The sequence below is a fragment of the Castanea sativa genome, chromosome 8 (genome assembly GCF_040712315.1).
Source record: "Castanea sativa cultivar Marrone di Chiusa Pesio chromosome 8, ASM4071231v1".
Lineage (NCBI taxonomy): Eukaryota > Viridiplantae > Streptophyta > Magnoliopsida > Fagales > Fagaceae > Castanea > Castanea sativa.
The window spans coordinates 2,213,491-2,231,034 of NC_134020.1; the positions used below are offsets into that span (position 1 = coordinate 2,213,491).

At 37.1% G+C, this 17,544-nt stretch overlaps 1 protein-coding gene across 1 annotated transcript; it reads right to left on the reverse strand.

Annotated features, from left to right (window-relative positions):
* Nucleotides 1-236: 236 nt before the first annotated feature.
* Nucleotides 237-854, reverse strand: LOC142607636 (uncharacterized). Its single transcript, XM_075779201.1, has one exon. It carries the CDS (start codon nt 852-854, stop codon nt 237-239), a length of 618 nt encoding a protein of 205 aa, XP_075635316.1.
* Nucleotides 855-17,544: the final 16,690 nt, after the last annotated feature.

The following is a 17,544-nucleotide window of genomic DNA, read 5'->3' on the forward strand; positions in this document are numbered from 1 at the left end:
CGACAGTATCTCCTAAAGGCTTTGCTATCAAATTGAAGCCCATTTTCCAAGATTAGCATATAAAAGACCCTAAACCTAGTAACAGTGTTTCTTTAAATAAACCTTTTTGCATCCACATCCGTAATATTAGAGAGAGGTTTAGCTTCCACCCACTTGGTGAAATAGTCTGTCCTGACAAGGAGCCATCTTCAGTTTCTCGCAGCCCTAGGAAATGGTCCCACTATATCCAAGTCCCATTAAGCAAATGGCCAAGGACTAGAAAGCGGATTCAAGACCCCTCTAGGCTGATGAATATTTGAGGCATACCTCTGACACTGGTCACACTTCTTAACATAGTATTGGGTAGCTTTCTGCATACTTGACCACCAGTACCCTTGGGTGAGGGCTCTATGAGATAAAGACCTCCCACCAGTTTGACTTCCACAAATTCCCTCATGTAGTTCCTCTAATAGGGGATCCACGGCCTTTGGGTGAACACATAAAAGATATGGTCCTAAATGGGAACACTTATGCAACTTTTGCTCCTCAGACAGCCAATAACGTGAGTTCTTCCTACGTATCTTCTCGGCCTTATCCTTATCTTCGGGTAGACTTCCCTGTCTTAAGAATATAACCAAAGGGTTCATCCAGCTTGGTCCCAGCTGGATACTATGCCCTCCAATCGAAAGCTGCTCTTCATGGCTAGGAGTGACCACATCTTCCATAATGATAACTCGAGGCAGGCATAATCCCAAAGAAGTAGCCAACATAGCCAACGAATCGGCATAGGAGTTCTGTCCCCTCGGGATTTGCTTTAAGACAAAACTCTTAAACCAAGCTTGAGCTCTCTTGACCTTAATGAGATATCCCTGCATTCATTCATCTCTAGCTTCGAACTCTCCATTAACTTGCCCCACAACTAGGCATGAATTTGAATATATTTATAATATTCCCCCCAAGCTTGCTGACCATCGCCATCCTAGCCAAAAAAGCTTCATACTTAACTTCATTGTTAGTAGCCAGGAAGCGTAAATGTAAGCGTTTCTCTATTATCAATTTCTCGGGGGTTACCAACACAATTCCCGCCCCAGAGCCTTTTCGGTCTGTGTATGCTTCCCAAGTTGCAGTAGTAGAGACAGAAGCCACTACAACACCCACTCATGTTTTCTCATTATCTGTAATGTCCTTATTAAACTCAGCCACGAAATCTACCAAAACCTGCCCTCATGATATCCTCATAGAAAGTCTCCTGTGATTTCTTTAGCTTCTTATATTGAACAATGGGCTAAATGATTAGCAATTACTCTCCCCTTCACAAATTTCTGAGTCACATATTTATTATTGAATTCTAACAGAAGCAAAATTCATTTAGCTGTCTTTCCATCTTGCACAGGCTTTTCCATTAGATATTTCAATGGGTCCGTTCTTGCAATCAACAAGACCTTGTAGGCAAGCATATAGTGTCTGAGTTTGCAGTTTGCCCATACAAGTGCTACACATGTCTTCTCAAGTGGTGAATACTTTTCTTCATAAGACAATATCTTCTTGCTGATGTAGTTGATAACATTCTCTTTTTTAGTCTCCTTTAGGTATTGAGCAAGCAAAAACCCCATTGCTGTATTCGTAGGTATGAGATACAACAACAATGGTTTTTCAAGTACTGGTGGAACTAGTATTGGTGGCTTCATCAGATAATTCTTGATCTTTTCAAAAGTTTCTCGGCATTGTTCATTCCATACTGTGGGAACTTCCTTCTTAAGAAATCAAAAAATTGGTTCACATGTCATGGTGAGTTGGGCTATGAATCTACAAATGTATTGTAAAAAAATGTCAGATCTGCATTGAATAGTTAATGAGAATGATTTTTGGTTTATATATAAAAAATCAGAACTATTGTTGGACATAAAATAATAAAACCTTTCTTGAGAGAGGATTCACACTCATAAGATAAATTTGTTTTACATGCATCACATATTAAGAAAAAGAAAAGACTTCAACCTAATTTTTTTATTTCTTCTTTTAAATTTCAAAATCTGCAGTTGTATGATAAAGAAAAATTTTCCTAAAAAATTAGATCTGTATTTAATGAAAATACAGATTAGTTTTGAGAGTTAAAAAAATCAGATCTGCCTTTAATGAAAATACATATCAGTTTTTTTTGTTGAAAAAAATCAAATCTGTATTTAATGAAAATACATATGTGTTTTGTGTGTTAAAAAAAATCAAACCTGTATTTAATTAAAATACATATCATTTTTTAGTTTAGAAAATCAGATCTGAAACATTTAGATAAGATTTTAAATTAAAAAATTAGATCTGCATTTAATGAAAATACAGATAAGTTTTTAGTTTAAAGAGATCTTTAATAATTCACAGATTTTGATATTCAAGAGAGAAATCACAACGAAAAAATCATCTTGAATATATTTAAAGAAAAAAATTTTAAACATGGGAATTATATCAAGAATCAGAAATAACCAAAAATCTTGAACCTTTTCATGCATCATCAAACAAAATTAATAGGAAAGACTAGAAAAAGAAAAGAAATAGACTACCTCTTGCATGAGCGTGCTCTTCTTAGTGAAAGAATATTTTAGGATTCAAAGAAATCTATTCAATTCTTTGAAGCCTAAAATATTTTGCATGCAAAAAAGAAATTCTTAAGGCAAGAGCCTTTAGAACGTCTTTAACGTAAGGGGGAAAGGAAAAGAAGAGAAGAGCTAGAAAGAGGTGGGTTAGAAAGTGTGAAAAGTGTGATGAATTTTGAGAGGCATCCTCTATTTATAGAGGCTGGAATGCTTTAAAAAATTAGCTAAATGATCAAAATACGAACTGGGACGCATCTTTATCTCTAAAAAATAAAAAAGGATAAGATTTATCTCAATCCAGGAGCCCTTAGGCTGAGTCTTGCATTCGTGCTAATCAGCATTCTAAGAGTGTCGAATGGCTCTCTTGGGTGCTGGACCTGCGTTTGAGTTTTGGTCCACTTTGGACTCCTTTTTTGAGGATTTTTGAGTCAGGACTTGCACTTAGTCGCCTTTTTAATCCATATTCTAAAAATTGAACCCCTTTTTGGATATTCAGGTTTTTTTATTAATGATTATCTTGTAGATAAATACTCCAAAAAGTCTTGATTATCCAAAATTTTGTTGTTATCTAATTATCCATTTTATTCCTAAGCAAGCAAGCCTGTTTTTGACACTAATTATCAATCAATCACAAAATTATTTAATTAATTTTAATTGTCTAGCCAATCAGAATTAATTTGAATTAATCATATGTGATTGGTTCCACCCAAACAAAAATGCATGTAGACCGTGCAACTTGATCATGCGATATCTTTCAATCTGACAGTCCAATTTGGGAATCAGACATACCGTCACGACCATTAGAATCTTATGATCATTTTTATTATATGCAGTAAATGAATTAACGCATGAAATGAAATCATGAATTTTGGGTATATGATTGGTCATTCTAGCCATTTTCCTTAATTAATTTATGGGTGCAAAATTGAGTGTCTATATTGTGCTGCCTCAATATTTGAAAGACCTCAACCAGGTCACGCACATGCCCTTCACACTTCTTAGTCTTCACTACCATGTCATCAATGTAAACTTCCACTGTTTTCCCAATCTGATCCTTGAACAATTGGCTAACCATCCCCTGATATGTAGCCCCGCATTCTTCATCCCAAAAGGCATTATTGTGTAATGGTAATTTCCCTTCGACGTATTAAAAGAGGTTTTCTCTTGATCCTCAGTTGCCAAAGCGATTTGATGATAACCTTGAAAGGTATCCAAAAAGCTGATTCTTTGGAGTCTGATTATGGCATTCACCAACTAATCTATCTTCGGTACAGGGAATGGGTCTTTTCGGACACGCTTGGTTTAGGTCAGTAAAGTCAACCCAAACTCACCATTTCTAGTTCTTCTTTTTCACCACCACCTTATTAGCTAACCATTCGGGGAAAAACAATTCCTTAATGGCCCTTACTTGTTTTAGTTTCTACACTTCCTCATTCACTGCCTCCACATGGGGCTTGGCGGACCTCCTTAGTCTTTGCTTCTTTGGTAGGACCAGAGTGGCTACATATAGCTTGTGCATAACAACAAAAGAATTTCCACTCGGTCTTCTACTGGCAAGCTCTTTCCTACCTGAAAATACCTATCGAAGTACGACATAATTAACCAATTGTTCTGCACTGTCTACCCCTGTTACACCCTCAGTCATTTGTAATTGCTATAACTGCTCCCGGTCAACTTGCTCCTTTTGCTTAATTTCATGGTTTATTGGTGCCATCAAGAACTGTCTTGCTACTTTTTGATTGGCCTGGACTACTGCGACCACATCTTTAGTGGGGAATTTGTCCTTTTGATGTATTGTAGATGGTACTGCCCCCCATAGCATGAATCCAAGGACTTCCAAAAATTGCCGTGTATGAAGAAAAGGCCTTGAACTCAATAAAATTTACTTCTACTTCTTTTTCTTTAGTCCCATTGGGAGTTTTCTCTACCCCTCAGTAGTCACAACCCTCTTGTCAAACCCTATAAGCGGTGTGTCATATCTACTCAAATCTTCGTGTTTCAGCCCCAGCCCCTTATATAGATTGAGGTACATGATCTTAGCTCCACTCCCTTGATCTACCATGACTCTTTTTACTAGGAATTTGCCAATCTGAGAAGTCACCACCAAGGCGTCATTATATGGCTGAGACATTCCTTCCAAATTTGCTTCAAAAAAGGTGATTCGGATTGAAATCCTCCTATGCCTTTTCTCAGGTTGGTTTGTAATGTGTGCTCTAGGCAGGGTCACTACACTCAAGATGCCCCTATGACTACTCAAACTTGCCCCCATAGAGATTACATGAATAAACTCAATAACTCCCAAGGGAGGGGGAAGTCCAGGGTCACTTTGATTTCCCGATCCTTGGCCTACCCTTACCCCTTCTTGGCTAATTAGAAATTCCTTAAGATGCCCTGCTTTTACAAGCTGCTCCAAGTGATCCTTGAACACATGGCAGCACTCAGTAGTATGACCTTTTTCTCTGTGGAAAGTACAATATAAGCTCTAATTCCTTCTTGCCTGGTCCCTACCCATCTTCCCCGGCAATCAAAAATAGGGTTCATTCTTAATGCACTAAAGGATCTTATAGACAGGCATCCTGAATGTCACATTAACACCCTTGGCCCGCTCTGTCAAATCCACACCGGGGACCCTTGGCTCCCTCTTAGCTCTTTGCTGAAACCCCTCGGGACGATACTCTTTATGGTATTGCGAAGAGGCTGGGGCTTTACCTTTTCCCTGTAGTCGATCGTTTTCTAATCTTTTATACTCTTCAATCCTTCTTATAAGCTGATGCATGTTCTCAGGAGGCCGCATGGTCAAAGAATCCCTTAACTCTGACTCCTCGGAGAGACCAAGTCAGAAGGTGCTGGCTGCTACCCACTCATTTCCCCTTCCTATCTTATTGTATAGCTCTCAATACCTGTTTGCATAGGATCAGAGGGTTTTCGCACTTCTCATCCTCATGGATAATAAGGCATCTATCGGCTGAGGAACTTTACTACACGTTATAAATCGTGGCCCAAACGCCTGCATCAACTCCCCAAAGTTTCGAATAGAGGCTTTCTTTAAACTGTTAAACCACCTCATAGCCGTTGGTCCAAGACTGGAAGGGCACACCTAACACATCAAACCATCATTCTGGGAATAGAGTGACATCATTTGAATATAGTGACTTACATGCTCCATCGGATCGATTTTTCCATCATAAATGGTGAGCGATGGGCAGGTGAATCACCTTGGCATTTTTGTACACTCAATTTCATCGGTGAAGGATGAACGAGTAGCTCTCCTCAGCATCCAACTCATGGCATCCAATGCGGCATTATGGTGCCCTTACCTATCATGATGGGGAGATTCGTGACGATGCCCCTAGTTTCATGAGATCTGTCCCTCAATAGTCATTAACCCCTGCCCCGAGATGAATCACCCTCAGTGTAATCAGGACCATCAGACAAGTCCTCCTAGTCCCTTGTACGCCATCGACCCCTCAGCTCAATCTCTAGGTCCTTCACTTGCTTTCATAAATTTTGTAGCTCTCTTTCTCATTTGTTGAGACAAGAGTGATTGGGGATGTAAGACACAATTCGCTCCCCTTGTGAAGATCCCTCGTCCGAGTCATGTTCGATCTGATGCCCCTTTTGCATGCATTGCTATTCTCTTCTATGCTCCCTTTTTGACCTCCTACGATCCCTTGAAGAAGCCCATGAATGATTTCCCCGAGTAGAGCCTTCCCCAACATGAGGACCCTTTATAGCTGGATGACGTCAAGCTAGCTCAAAGCCCTTGATTGAGCAGGATTCCCACAGATGGCGCCAATTGTGGTGCCCTAACACTACTAACAAAGATAAGTAAGAAAGTGAATTTGGGCTCAAATCTATTTGTTGGTGGGATTCGTCATAGTCCTATAGGGTAGCCTCAAGCGAAGCCTAAATAGCCCAACTACAAGCTCTGGTTTGGTTCTAGCCCAACTCTTTTCTTTGTCATAGAGCCTACCTTCTTATTTATTTCCTCCTTCAGCCTTAGTTCTCTCCTCTCTTTTTTTTGGTTTTTTTCTCTCCTCCCTTTTCTTCTGTTTCCTTTCCCTTAAATACTCTCTTCCGAGTGGGGTTCAAATCATTAGCCTTTCACCAAGTTTCATGCAATCTCAATTTCACCCAAAATCCCAAGGAATTATCACGTCTTCTAAGGATTCTCTTGAAACTTGTTCCAGATGCCAAATAGTGTTTGGCAAGGACCTCCTAAAAGCGCACCTAGTGTCTGGTGACTATCTAAGCTTTAGTCATCGAACTTCTCTACTTTCACATTAATCTCGTATAGTTTGAATGGTTAACATTGGGCCGAGATGTGACCAAACACATAATGAGTTCACTGAGTATCGCTCTTCGGATCTTTATATACTCATTGATGGGCCAAGCCTATCGCAACAAATCGCGGGCCGGCCCATATCCCCCTGAGTTATTTTTGCTTACAGATTTGGGACTAAGTTCAGTGGGCCAATGCCGATCACCTAGCCCAAGTCCCTTACATTGCCAATGCATAAAACAATAACACATCATCCTTTTAATTATTTGATGTCCATTAATTGCTTCTTCCTTTTCTCTTTATTTTTTTATTTTAAAAATCCTAACAATAACTTCCCCACAATCAGTTTCTTTCATTTATCTTCTTCAATTAATAACTTGTAATTTGGCTTGTGTCCTTCAATCTTTCTATGTTCTTCAATTTAGTAATTGTAACACTCAATCCTTTGGTCTTAGAGCATTAGCATTGGTGGTGCTAAATTACTATATTGCTATTTTTAACAACTAATATAACAAAAACAATGCTGCATTTGGGGAGCTATTGCTAAAAAAATTGGCACTTAAGCTATTGTGCACTGACAGTTTTGGTTTTAGGATAGTTAAAGGATCCATACTCCCTACCGGCCAACTACATTGCATATTATTAGAGATTGAGCTTTAGGCTCTTAATGGATCCATACTACCTACCTGGTGGGATGGGGTGTCCTACACACACTCCTTATGGATGCTACTTATATGTGAGTGGAAGTTGTGTCGCTTCCTATGAGACTTTTGGTGTAGGTCTATAGTACTCTCATAAAACCCAGTGGCGCATGGCCTGGATAAGACGCCAACTCACTTAAGAACAACATTGGTAAAGAAAGTTATATGGGTGGTAAGTTTGATTTACTAATAGCTTGATTAAAAGAGTGTTAACTCCACCACTATCATTTAGTTCCTACTTATTTATCCTATGTATGGTTAAAACCTTTTGGTACCATATTGATGCATGCTTTCTTTAGTTGCCTTCCTTTCCTATTTCGTGTTTGTAACATATGGGGGATTGTAAATGTGGGTGTGTCTTTCAAATACTTTTATTTTTATTTATTTTCTAGCCATTGGGAATTTATGGGTAAAATAGCCATTGGGAAATCATAAGAATATATAGCCATTCGTAAATTATAAGAATATATAGTTGTTGGGCAATAATAGGTAATATAAATGTTGGGCTTTTATGGGTAATTAGTAATCAACACCTTTTCTCATATGTCTTCTAACTATTCTATACTTAGATATATACACAATTCTATTATTTTTTTCTCCCACTTATTTTTCTACAAGTATATTTGTCTTAAGGAAAGACAATATAAGGTTGTTCTTGAACTTCTGTGAGTGGAAGTGCCTCCATCATGAAGGTTAACATTATAGTCTAATCTCAAATGGTTGTTTGGCCAAGAGAACCAATCGCACCGAGTTTTACTTTGGATGACATGAATCAACCTTTAAAGACAACACTATTTGTGTGATTCTATACCCTTGTGAGATTGTTTCTAAAGTTATAAATATATATATATATATATATATATACACACACACACACACACACATATATGTATTTATCTATTTATTTTATTATTGCTTATTTACATTCTTGCTAATTAATTGGAGAATTATTTGTTGTCTCAAACTTGTTTACTCACTATTATGTTTTCAACATAAATCATATACAATGCATCTCAAGGACTATATTATAATGTCCAATTAGTTCATTTACAAATTATCTCAAATAATTAAAAAATTTATTTATTTATAACATGCCAATAGATTGGATTTTAAGGCACAAACCATGTAGACTCTGCATTTTTCACCCCTTACAATTTAGGCCCTTGTTCCCCAAAGTGGAACTGGGGCGGGGGGGGGGGGGGGGAGGAGGGGGAACTCAACAAAAAACTCTATCTCCAACAATATGTACTTTCTACTATTGGTAGCAGACCATACTAAACTTTATCCACCGCCATATCCTTAAACCGAAGATTAAATTGCTGCCAAAAAAGAGGCTTCTGTAAGTCAAATACCATAACAATTGAAAAGCCACTTTCTTTTGTCTACTTTTTAACAGTAAAATAATTCAATATAAAAGAGATAAGCTCAAAATGAGAGCTTCCTCAAAGACATACAAGTTACAAATGAACACTTATATGATCCAAAAAGTAACCACGGAACTACATGACACCCCCCCCCCCAAATCGTAGTACAATATTCAAACAAGGATTAAAAATAAAAAATAAAAATGATTTTTAATTTTCTACATAAATTGCTCCTTCTCAAGTTCTCTCTATATATAATCCCAACACCTAGCTTCATTGCCAACCAAATGCTCCTCTCCACACAAACAAGTCTATCACCTCTTTTGCATCTCCCAAATTAGTCCAAAAGACCATAGCTCCTGAGCTATCAGACGATGCAGTATTAGGTGTTCTAATGTCACAACTGCACTTGCACGATAATGGGCACCAGCTCCTTTTGATAGGGTTATTTCATGGTTAGTGGTACCTTAGTGTTAGGACATATGTGATTGATGTTAGTAACATATGTCAACATTTTATGTAATTGGCTAATCCTTTGACAAAACATACTTTACTTGTATTTGGGTAGATCTAGGATGTGTTTAATACTTCAAGAAATAAGGTTTCAAGTTCAAGTGTTAAAGCCATACAAGTCTGTCCAAGAATCAAGTGAGGAAGTACTGTTTGTTAAATCTCGACAACTAGCTTGATAGCTAGTATCAATCGAGGTTTAAAAGAGCTGTTCATCCTGAGGCTCGATAGTAGCTCGACAATCAGGGTATTTGTTGAGATTTATGAAACTCAGTTTTTCAGGAGTGTTTTTCATGCAATCCATGAGTATGTGTTTGGGCTTTCTTTTCTCACAACCCTAAACATATATAAGGATTATTTAAGGGCCGTCTAGGGTTATGCAAGTATTGAGCAAAGTCTTGTTCATGTAAATTGTGATCGGAGACAATATTTGCCCTAGTTCATCTTGAAGAAGCTCATGTGTTTATACACCGTAGGGTTTTATGACCAAGCAACTTCATGATCTTCATTGTGTGATGAAATAAAGAACTTTGCAGCCAACATCCTTCTCAAGTTGGTGATTAAGCCACGTACTGGGATTTACGCATATATTGGTTAGTCACGTACTAGGAGCTGTGCATTGAAAATGAGAGATTGTCACTACAGAACAAGTCCAATTGGGTATTAGGGTAAGGGTTCAATTGTAGGTTGGTATAAGGTACTAGGATTCCTTTACTTGTAACTACTTGTTTGATAGTAGTGGATTCTTAGGAGTGGTGACCTTAAAATCACCCTGTGGGGTTTTTGCCGTGTAGGTTTGTCCCCATTCGTAAACAAATCACCATGTCATTTAGTTTCCACTACATATTTAGTTATTTGATGATTTGTTTGTTCTACCATGCTCATTGCATGTTATTGAATCTAATTAATTCACTTGGCTAATTAATTGGTTAATTCATCACATGGGGTCAATACTTGTTTGGCCTATCCCTTAGTACCTCAAACAAGGGAACATAGTTGAGTAAAAATCTATTTTTGGAAACAAATGACCAAAGTGGCCCATAGCCCTCGTATGTGGGTAGCAACTTGCTTACGTGAGTCAAAGCATGTGTACATAGGCACACTCCTTTGTACACAACTAGAGTTTTAGAAACATAAAAAAGTAAGTTTTCTACAATAATGGCCGACATTTGGAATGACTCCCACATCCACTAGGAGCCGTTCCAAACCCCATTTTTTCCACTATATATAGCCTTACATGGTACATTTTCAAAACACACAGAAAATTCTAAGGGAAAACCTAAGATTCACTAGAAAATAAGAAATCAAAAAGGAGATTTTCACAAAACACTCTTCAAGTCATTTTTATCTAATTGGGACATTATATGGCCCTTATCCTTTGAGTTTAAAGTTTCTAATCACTGTTTTATTGAATTGTGATAGATTTGACTGAGGAGAACGGTCAAAAATCATGCTTGAATAATTTTTTGTTTAAGGTATCCCTTAAACACTTTCTTCCTCCCTTTTTGCCTTTAATCTTTTTTTTAGCCTATTTTATTGCTTAGTTTATAGTTATGCATGTTTGTTTAGGTTAGTTTTACAATTTAAAAAAAAAAAAAATAATTTGAGCATGCTTGGTCATTAGAATTAGGGTTTTCATCTTTGCTCTATTTCTCTGCTAGTTTGTTTCTAGGTTGGGGTTTTGAACAACCTTTCACACGTATGCTACAAGCATGTGTATGAAGGTCAAATCCTACGTATGTGGGATTTGGCCTACGTATGTAGGTCTCTATCTACATACGCAGGCCGTTGCCCAGAAACCATAACTCATGTTTTTGCTTTGTTTCGTTTGTTTGTTTCATATATATTGCATTTTTTTACTCAATTTTCATATGTATACATGTATCTGACTCTCTATTTCACATGCTTTATTTGTTATTTGTCCCTTATATTCAAGATTATGGTTTTTTTTTTTTCATTTTGATGCCATAAACATGCATTCACATGTCCATACATGATGCCATAGGTGTTGAGTTCCTGCAAAGTAAGTAATGGTGGGTCATGCATTTATATGAACATGCATATTTTGTGATGAATATGTTTGTATGATGTTTGATTTTGAGTATGGATGTTTATCTGATTTTATGATTGCCTTGATTTATTGTTGCCTTTGTTTAAGATGAGTGGTATGATAAGGTTTCACATGCTAGGGTTTTTCATGTGCGTATGGGTTTGGCTCTCTTATGTTTAAGGGTAGATATATATATATATGTGTGTGTGTGTGTGTGTGTGTGTGTGTGTGTGTGTGTGTGTGTTTTGGGATGAATGATCCCATGATTGTATGCTTAGATTTATGCTAGTGTGTGTGTGCGTGTATGATACAAGTATTGAACATGATTTTGTCGAGGTTAAGACATAAGACACAATGATGGGAGGCCAACCTTAGGGTTGGGCGTTTGTGGATGCCTAACACCTTCCCAAGAGCGTACCTAAACTTTGAACCCATATCTCTGGTAGTAAGATCAAAAGGTACTTCCTTGTGAGGATGTTATATATATGGTTTCTAGACCATTGCAAAAATTAGGTGGCAACTCCAACACTTTCCCATTGTGTCCATAGTGGTGACTCCATTGAAGATTGTGAGTTTAATTCCTATGTTTCTTATTTCTTAACCTTGATAAAAAATATTTCAATACTTGTTTACACACACATCACTTGATTTCTTTGGTCCCTGAACCATAGTTGGTGATGAGTGGGAAGGTGGAAGGCTCCATTCGGGTCCAAATCTTCCAAAGTTCATTCCACCAACTCACAATCGATGCCATCGCCTATAATGGGCTTTAAGTACGATAAAGGTTTGCTACCAATCCATTACAGGGTCCATTTAGGCCCACGGTTGGAATCATAGCCCACCAAGTTATGAGTAACCTACTTATCTATCCCTTTAGTCTTAGCAAGCCTACCCACACTAGAGAGATCCTAGACCCTACCCACAAAAGATACCTTTTATATCTTTTGTTTGTTCAACCATATATCATGTATTCACCTAGTCCTAAAGAACAAAAAAAAGATGTAAAATGGAAGGTATATCTTAACTTGAAAGGTTCTTAAGACCATAGCCTAATTGCTATCATCGGCTGAAGTGGAAAAAGCCCTTTTGAAAAAGCGGACTTTGGACTTAGCATTCAAAATCCTAAAAAGCCAACATGAACTTCCCTAATATTGGGCCTCCTCGTTTTATTCCTAGGCCCAAAATGATGAGAATTTCAAGGACTTTGAAAGGAAGGCTACACTATATTCTAGCTAAAGGACTATTTCAAAAAAAGAAAAGAAAAAAAGAAATGATGAATAAACATTAAAAATCCCATAGGTGATGAATATCTTGTAACCCCATGTTTGAGGCAAAGGATTGAAAATTTCTAAGTGCATTATAATGAAAGCTCATGAGAGTAAGATGAGAGTTTTATTGTAAATGGACCAAAGCCCAATGAGATAAGGGGAAATATCTTTGAGAAGGAAGGGAGTGATATTGTAATTGGGCCTTCTTTAAAATGAAATTAAAATTTTTTTCTAAGGACATCTAAAAATTTAAAATACCTTTAATTAGGACATGAACTTAATGAAAATGAGACTTCCTTTCAGACATCACTCCAATCCAAGTCCAATGGAAGGTGAGACATTCAAAGAGAAAACCCCTCAAGAGGGAAATATGGACACTTCAAGTGAAAAGGTCCTCATGCAAAAGATGCTTGAGTGTGTGGAGGTGCAAGTTAAAGTTCTTAAAAAGATAATAGGCCAACTCTCCGAGATAGAAAAAGAGGAAGCTGAAGAAGACAAGGCTAACCATGGACAAAGTGATCTAAATCAAGCAGACATTAACCGCATGATGACAAAGGGGAAGGTCCGCCTACTACTACTCAACTTTATGCCATAATTGAAGAGTACTCCTGGACCATGGACTTTCAAGAGGGCCCATGCCAATGACTTCTATGAATCTTAAGTTGTGGGATCATGGGATGATCATGATTGGCCAGAATGGACCTCAAAGTTGGGAACAACTCAAGTTATCCCAACTCACTTCATGCTTGAACGTGACATGGACCCTTCTTCTAACAACAACCAATACCTCGTGCTGACTCAAGAAGAAGAGGAAGGAGAAGAAGAAGTAATCAGCTATTGTAGTAAGGATGATGGTGACTAGTTCTTTGATGAGGTGGGGAGAGATTTCCCTAATAAGGGTGAGGATCTGTATGACATAATCAAAGCAATACACGTATGGAAACCTTTGTGTTAAGGAAATATTTAATGTAATTGGCTAATCCTTTGACAAAATTCACTTTACTTGTGATTGGGTAGATCTAGGATGAGTTTAGTACTTCAAGAAAAATGTTGTTCAAGCCAAGTATGAAAGCCATGAAGATTGGACCAAAAAACAAGTGAAGAAAAGCTATTCATTAAAGCTCGACAGATACCTCGACAAAAAATCTATCAAGACTTAATGAAGGAAGCTTGACAGAAGCTGAATCTATTGAAACTTATGAAATTAGAATTTCCAGATCTAATTTTTGGCCCATGTTTGTATATTTGTGTAGGGTTTCTTTTATCACAACCTTAGACATATATAAGGCTTATTTTAAAGGCCGTCACATATGCATTGAGTGAATATACAAGGAGAACACAAGCAAAAAGTGACCTAGTGCCTTATTCTCTCGGCAAGAAGTTACTGCGTCTTTGCGCCTTAGGGTTTTGTAACCAAGTGCTTCTTGATCTTCATTGTTAATGAAGTGAAGAACTTTGCAACCAGCAACATCTTCTTCAAGTTGCTGGGGTTAGTCACGTACTAGGATTTGTGAAAGGGAGTTACTCACGTACTGGGATCCGTACATCATAGGTAGCGTTCACATATTGAAGAGTTTAGAGGTTTTGAAGTAGTAGAAGGTTTCTGCTATAAGTTCATATATGGTGATTGTAGAGTCTAGGGACAAGGGTTTTGTTCTAGATCTGAAACTTCTCTTTACTATAGTGAATTGTTTTTTGGGAAGGTTTTCCCCTAAGTTTTCTATTGTGAAACTAGTTTGTTTCATTCTTTTCCTGGGTCACCATATCTTGTCTTATTTACTATTCTTCTGTGCATGATTTTGACATGATATTGATGTTTGTTTGTTGTAGCAAGGTTTATTCATAATAAATCTAAATAACAACTTGGGTTTAAAAGTTGTTAATTCTATCAATCAGGGTCTAAATTTCCCAACAAGTTGTATCAAAGCGGGTACACTCTGATTGATTTAATTTCCTGAGTATGATCCTTGACCCCATTGTCATGGATCGTGGACAATCTCTTTTGATTCCTTCTTTATTTGATGGCACTAATTATACGTACTGGAAAGTTCGTATGAAAGTTTTTTTGTAGGCTCTAGGTGAAAAAGTATGGCAAGCTGTTAAAGTTGGCTGGATTAAGCCAAAGGAAGCGCTGGTGGATTCGGATGAAGCAACAATCAAAGTGAAAAATTTCAACTGTAGGGCCTTAAATGCTTTGTTTTGTGGGGTGGCCAATAAGGAATTGAAGAAAATATCATCCACAAAAGTTGCCAAGGAAGCATGGATCATTCTTGAGACCACCTATGAAGGTACCAAGGCAATAAAGACTGTGAAGCTGCAAAGACTCACTAGTAGTTTTGAAGAAATAAGGATCGAGGAGGATGAGAGCTTTGATGAGTTCTATGCTGAACTCAAGGATATTGTGAATTCTACCTTCAATCTTGGAGTATCTATTGCGGAACTCAAAATTGTTAGGCAAATACTTATGTCCCTACCTGAAAGATTCCATGCCAAGATCACTGTCATTAAAGAAGTGAAGGAAATTGATTAAATTCCTTTGACTAAGCTTGTAGGGAACCATCAAACCTATGAGATGGGATTAGGTTTAATGGGAAAAGGTGGAAAGGGTAAAAACTTGGCTCTTAAGGGTATAGAGGAAGAGATTGATGACTTTGAAGATGAAGATGAAAGCGAAGATGAAGATGAGGATGATGATGAGGATGAGAATCTAACCTTCATAGCTAATGAGATTATCAAGCCTCTTCAATATCTAAGAAAGGATAAGGACAACCCTCTTAGGAAATCTAAATCCTCTAGGAAGGGCAAGAATAAGAAACCCCTCATCTAATGCCATGAGTGCAAAGGGTTTGGTCATATGAGGATAGAGTGCCCAAACTATCTTACGGAAGAAAAGACCAAGAATTCAAAAGGTAAAGGGTTGGTTGCTACCTTGAGTGATACTGAGAATGACTCTTTTGGTGATTATGTGAATGAATGTGGTCACTTTATGGCTTTTGCTGCCATAACCGATAAGGTGATTGTGGAGAATGCTAGTGACAATGAGGATTCTTCTGATGATGAAGTACCCAATAAGTTGACCTTTCAAGAAGCCTATGATAAGCTATGTACTGAATTTATAAAATCTAAAAAGACTTCTCATCTTTGTAGAAAAGAGCTTAGTGAGGTAAAAACTAAAAAAGTTTAACTGTTAGTTCAAGTAGATGGGACTACAAGGTTAGTTGAGACTCTTGTTGTGGAGAACACCTCATTAGAAGAGAATGTTAAAATCTCGAGGTTGAGCTTAGTCAAGCTAGAACTCAAATGTAGATGATATCTAGTGCAAAGCTTGATGAGGTATTAAGTGCTCAAAAGCCTAGTTCTGATAAGACTAGCTTAGGATAAGCTATTTCCTCCGGTCCCTCATCTTCCATGGCTTTTGAATCAAAGACTGTCTTTGTGCTTTAATCTGAGAAAGGTGATAAATGTATGAAATCCATAACTGATTTGTCTAATTCTAAATCCTTTGTTAGACCTCACTCTAGGAAGTCTAGCAGTCCTAAAACTGCTCATGTTTGTCACCATTGTGGTGTTTCTAGACACATTCGTCCTAATTGCTTTAAGTTGTATCCCCAAAAGTAAGTGTCCAAATGGTCACAGGTTTCCTTTCAAGGAACTACAACTTTGTTTGGAGAGTTATTAAAAGTTTTAAGTTTTTTAACTGAATTTCAAGAGAATTCTAATTCTTTTATGTCCTTTAGTAGACATACTAGGACATGTTCCTTTTCATCTTCACAGCCAAAGACTCGTGCTGTGTGGGTGAGAAAGGAGTCTCAGACTTACTTGTTTTTTCTATTTGTCCTCTACTTTTTTTTTCTTTCTATCTAAGGTAGGACTATCTTGCTTAATTTCTTATCTGTTTCTGGAATCATGCTTTCATGCTTCTGCATTTTTCTTTCATGCTTTCATGTTGTTCGTCTGTTTTTGTTTAGTTGTTTAGTTTTTATTTTGTTTTTGTTTTCAAAATAAAAAAAAGGTGAAAAAATCAGAAAAATACAAAAACAATATGTGTTTGTGTATATTGGTACTTGTGTACCTTAGATGGCCATTAAAGCAAAGTTTTCTCAACTTTGTATCTCCTATAGCTTAAATGAGCACTTTAATGCATAACTAAGCAAGTGAACTTTGTGGCTCATGTTTGTGATGAGTACGATTAAGTAATCTCTTATACTTAACACTCATATCACTCTTTTTGACAGGAAGGACTAAAAAATCCTAAGAGAAAGGCATAAATAACCATCTCACCACTAAAGCCCACCAATCATGTATAATATATGTGTGATTTTGCATAGCAAAATTGTGATGTTTTTGGCTTACATAATTGGGTATTTCTTCTATTTCTATATATGCCCATGCATGATATGTTCAAAAAGAAAATATGCAAATAAAAATCAAAAAGCAAAAAGAATCAAAATGCATTTAAATATGATTGCAAGCGTGTTTCTAGGAGATGTGGGAGTTATATGATGTACCTCAAAGGTGATAGTCCCCATCAAATAGTTATGATTGTGTGCGAGTGTATTAGATTTTCTCATATCTCAAATTGTCATAATATGAGACACTTATGCACTCTTGCTATGTTTTCACACACAACATGCAAACTTTTTGCTACTTTTGATACATGTGCAGGTACAATATGATTTATCCATCATAAGGAATACATGTGTTAATATATACTTTCTAAACTGTTTTAATTTGTTTTTGAAATATAAAATTGGTTAGACTTGTTTAGTTTGTTTGTGGATCTAGGAATGCTTTGCATCTAG